The sequence below is a fragment of the Phaethon lepturus genome, unplaced genomic scaffold (genome assembly GCF_000687285.1).
Source record: "Phaethon lepturus isolate BGI_N335 unplaced genomic scaffold, ASM68728v1 scaffold44645, whole genome shotgun sequence".
Classification (NCBI taxonomy): Eukaryota; Metazoa; Chordata; class Aves; order Phaethontiformes; family Phaethontidae; genus Phaethon; species Phaethon lepturus.
This window is the reverse complement of record NW_010543428.1, coordinates 259-5,336: the sequence shown is the minus strand read 5'-3', so window position 1 is coordinate 5,336 and position 5,078 is coordinate 259. Positions and strand designations below refer to the sequence as shown.

General features: G+C 37.6%; 1 protein-coding gene across 1 annotated transcript in view; it reads left to right on the top strand.

Annotated features, from left to right (window-relative positions):
- LOC104621782 (PERQ amino acid-rich with GYF domain-containing protein 2-like) overlaps nucleotides 1–4,821 on the top strand; it is a gene marked incomplete at its 3' end in the record, with an annotated part of 8,278 nt that extends 3,457 nt beyond the window's left edge. Inside the window, exons 3-4 of the mRNA XM_010288354.1 lie at nucleotides 1,486–1,581; nucleotides 4,713–4,821. Of these exons, the coding sequence (XP_010286656.1) occupies nucleotides 1,486–1,581; nucleotides 4,713–4,821 (205 nt within the window). The remainder of the gene's footprint in view (nucleotides 1–1,485; nucleotides 1,582–4,712) is intronic.
- Between the last annotated feature and the right edge of the window lie 257 nt (nucleotides 4,822–5,078).

Genomic DNA, 5,078 nt, shown 5'->3' with positions numbered 1-5,078 from the left:
TGCTGAAAGCCTTAACTTCTTGCAGTCCCTCCCTGACTCGAGGGTATGTCAGGTTGTGCTTTTAGCTTTGCATATAGATGTGCACACATACCCCCAGTGTTCTTATCCTGCCATGACTGTGCTGACGTTTTCATACAGTGCTGGGAGCCCTGCATTGCTGATACACGGATTCAAGGGCGTTGAATGTCAAAGATTTTTCTAAAGCTGTTAAGTGTGTTATAGCTTAAAGCCATGCTTTAACATGCAGAATTATCCTGCTGTGCTTTGAGAAACTACAACTTAAACCTTTATGTTATGCTTGAATAAGTCAGCCTGTCAGAGGTCATTGTTTTTTGCAATTTGTGTATGTTACATCAGATAATGGCAAGACCTCTACAGTAGTGACTGGTTCAGAACAACCTATTAATACTCTCTGTTAAAGGAAGCTCTCCAATGGTTATGAATGCTCCAGAAGAGTATTTTCTCCCTGTGTGTTTGCCAGAAGGCCATTATTATTAGAGTACGTCGTGCTTTTGATATACATGTGTTTCCATGGTGTTGAGTAATTCTAGTTATTGAGACTGGGAGGACTCTTGACACTGTTTCCAGCCAACTACTAGATGCGATCTTTTTAAGCTGTATCTTGTACCCTCATCCTTTTTCACTGCTGGCTGAAGATTAGGCAAAGTTGCATCTCTGATTAAAAGATACTCCATTGAAAGCAGGAAGACTTCTGCTAGTGTATACACAAATGAAAAAATAAAACCCTAGGTTGCCTTTCTTCAACTAAAATTGGGAAGAATCGTTATCGCTGCTATTGTGAACTAGATATTTTTGAAAGAGTTCTCTGTTGGCATAATTAGAGCGCACTTGGGTGTAACTTCAGGTTCTTGTGCACATGCTCAGGGTCGCATCTGCTGATGGACTTTCCCTTTTTTTAAAATTACTGTTAACATTTATTTTTATTTAAATCATCAGTGTTCTCTACTTAATAAATCCATACCTACAGTTTCACTTCACTACTTACTTTGTTTTAGTCTCCTTGTTGGTTGTAAATTGGAAATGCTGACTTTAAATCAAATACAACCTCTGTGCTATATATGGTAGTTTTGTTTATATATAAATAAAAATCTGGCTATAGAAGTGCATTGAAGTTAAAGCAATACTTTTTAAATTTACCTGGTGACATTTTGCTTTGTTCAGAGTTGAGCTGCAGTGTTGTGGACATTTGAATTCTGATGTGTATGGTCTTGATACTTAACATATTACAGTCGGGTGTGTTAGATGCTTTGGATGTTTTGCCAATGAGGATTTTTTTTCTGGGGGGTGTAAATTTACAGTGGAGTTATACCCACACCCAAGAAATGTTATTGGAAATACTGATGTACCAGGTAGATGGAGACAGAGTTGGCAAGGTAGAAATTTTTTTGTGAATCTCAGAATGTGGCATCATCTGTGAAATGGAAATACTTGGGTATATTTGTATGCCATTTTCCTTTCATACAGATACCTTCAGACCTTCTGGATAAGGAATTTCTGCCTATTTTACAAGAGGAGCCCCTGCCACCACTGGCACTTGTACCTTTTACAGAAGAAGAACAGGTTTGTATCCTTGGCGGGGGGAGCGGGGAAATCTATATTATCACTAGTGTAAAGGCAAAATAAAGAGTACACCTCCATTAAAAAAACAAAATTTGAGATTAGTAGATTTTGGGAAAGAAATTATGAAAGTATACTGTGTTTGCATGAAGTTTAAATTCCATTCATGCTCTTAAATTTGAACAAATATTTTTCATATGATGTTCTGTTGATGGCGGACAGTCAACTTGTTAAATCCAGGGTCATCTTCTGGGAAGTACTACCTTTTTTTTTAAGTACACAGCATTCTCAGGTCAGTGACACTTCTACAGTTTTTTGGACCGCCTTCTCTGTTCTTATAGAAGAATACAATAAGTCTTAAGTTCTGTAACTTCAGTTTTGTGGTCTTTGGAGAAGTGTTGAAGTTTTTTTGACTTGTAACATTTCTTAGGAAGGTGCAGTACTCTTAACTGCTTTGTATGTAAGCAGTTGCGTGATTATTTCCTTGTTTAGTCTCTATAGGTATATAATTAATTGGTGAACAAGATAAGAGTGAGAACGGGTAGGCCACAAAGATTCAATCTCAAAGGTGACTGATCTGAGTAGTTTGAAAGCCCTTGCTTTAAATTCTACTCCTAAGCAGAGAAAACTGTCTGCCCCCCTCTGGATAAATGCCTCTGACTTTTGACTCTGAATTGATTCCCTCTTTATGGCTGTCAGAAGTTCTGATTTTGTAATTGCTCTCTGGTTTGTCATGTTTCTTAGCACTTTTCTTACTTCAGAATACTGTGGTTTGATTTGGTTCTTTTGTTTCTTTTCTAATAGAAAACCAAGTATCTTTACGGACTTGAGTGTAATTTTTTTCAGGGGTGGCAAGTGTTAGTATTAGTTCCTTAAGATTTCAGAGCATCCTCCTTCCTTTTCCCCTTGCTATTGTATTCTTCAATTTTTCATAATCTTTTTGTGCCTGGATATACTGGCATATCCTTTTCACCTCCTTTGGGATTCCTTCCTCTTCAGAGTTGATTCATATAAACTTCACTTAGCCCAGTTCCCAGTCTCCAGTGGGAACAGGAGGGATTCAGGCAGCAAGCCCCGGAAATGATCAGCCAGGTACACAGTAGCATACCAGTCATTTTCCTGGTGGTAAGAATTGTGAGCTAACCTAGAGCTTAACTGATTCACCTTGTTGTAAGTTTTGTTATATGACATCATAGATTTGTCGAAGATCTGTTTGCAGGGAGCTGTCTTTTGAAGAAAAGAATGTTTCTGCAGATAGCTTTAAAAGAGGTTTCTACCACTGACAACTGGCAGTATGCAGCATATGTTCCTTTGCCTTCCCCCGCTGCCCTTATTCCTTATTTGCGTTAAGAAAGAATTCTTAATCTTATCTGTTTGTGGAGTAAGGGAGTCTCAAGCCTTCCTGAATATAATGGAGATTTTTTTTTTTCTGTGTGTCCTCATTGGCTATGTTTCTGATGTCTGTTTCTTAGGACATCTTCCATTTACTACTAAAGAATTAACTGAGCCCCAGTTTTGGGTTGGGTTTGCTCTTTGGTGTGCATTCTCAGGGATGGACACCGAAGGAATATACTAATCAATAGTAGGGTGTTTTTTGCTTTTTTGTTACTTATTTTGATCTTACCATGTGGTTTATTATCACTATGCACATTGCAAGGATTGCATCTTCACCACAGCAAGCTCTACAGAAGGGAGGGAGAATTTGTTCAGAGTTTAGGCAGACAAGCCAAATTAAAAAAATTGGAAAAGAAAGTGAGATTACTATTTTGTTCTTATTGGAAAAATAAGGCACCAAAAATCAAGGAATTTCCTGTGGAATCTGATCAGTAGCTTAAAGTTGTTTCTGTAGTAAAATATTTCACTGCTTCACAGAAAAGAAATATCAACAGCAGGAAAACTGGTGATTTGCATAGAGGCAAATGGAGGTGGCTCATTTTGACTTGCTATTGAAATGGTTGCTTTAAACTTGAAGAGCTCGCTAGGAAAATAGAACCAGATTTACTGGAGGCTGACCTTGCTATTTTGCCATGTGTGACTGCATGATTTTTTTTTACCCCCTCAATTCTACTTGGTTACTAATATCTCTCTTGAAGAAAGATCTACTTTGTACGAAGAACATACCAAGCAGTTAGGCTTGTTTCCAAAATGGGTTAAAACTCCTTCAGCTGTCTGTTGGCTTTGATGCTAGCCATTTAGATTTTAACTAATACACAATTGCTTGTCTCGTTGTTCTCTGAAGACTTTCAAAGTCATAGTAATTCAGATGAGTTCACATAAGCAATTTGCCTCTTTTAAGTTCCTATCAAGAAGTGTCATGTAACAGCTGTTTGGAACCCTTTGCATTCTAATTATTTAAAACTTGTATTCAGAAAGTGTGTGTGAATTCAGGTTTGCTTGTTAGTGTTTCTGAACATGCTCTGGAGTTCTTTGGCCCAGTTTTCGAACTATTTGTGCTCAGAGAATGGGGCCAGAGTTGGTTATAATTATCCATTCTTTATTGAAATAACTTTTTCTTTAGCAATTCTTTCATATTAAAAATAAAGTTGAATTTTGCTGGTATTTATTGTCTTATTAAAATGAGTATCACTTAAATTTCAGAAGTCTTAAATACAGTTAGTTTTCCCCAAAGCATGTTACTGCTGTGATACATTTAGAGAAAAAGACTTATTTCTGCAAAGGAGATTGGTAAATATAGTTTTATTCAAGTTCAGTTGCTCTTTACATGTTCCTGCTTTTGTTTAAGAAGTAAGTTTAGAATAGGTATTAATGGAGTTGGATATAGATAGGTGCCAATCTTTTTGCAACTGAATGGCTGTGTTTAAAGCTGCTGATGTTCTAATCAATTCTGTGCTGGAATCATATGATGAAAGAGTAAGTGCTCACTTGCTACCTTTAGAGCATGGAAATTTCAGGTAAGTAACTTGGAAAAACTAATATTGACCAACATCCATTTACAGACTGCTTCAGCTACTCATGTTTCCAAGGAATCATTTTCCTTGTTAGTCAGTTTTAGAGAATTTGTAATGAACATAAGGAAAGCAAAGCTCATATTAAGCTAAATTTAGGATATGGTAAGTGTTTCTGGTTTTGTTTTTTAATAGAATCTCACAGTGGCTCTTTCTTCTTCTTGGCAGAGAAATTTCTCGATGTCTGTAAACAGTGCTGCTGTCCTGCGGTTGACGGGACGTGGAGGAGGAACGGTGGTAGGGGCTCCTCGAGGTCGAAGTTCCTCTAGAGGTCGAGGTGAGCTGTTAGTTGGATGTGCTGCAGTGTATGCAGGTGATCCAGGTTAAATCTCCTGAAAGATGTTAGATGGAGCTTGGTTAGAGCCAGGTTTTTTCATGCTCAGTTTCTTTTCCCTTAACACTTTGAAACCATTCCAGTAAGGTGAGAGAATGAATGTTGTGTGTAGTGATTGTTCTGCACACCTTAGTGCACATCAGGTACCTATGTTACATGCCTTTGTCAGACTGGTGGGTGTGGAAAGCAAAAGGAAAAGT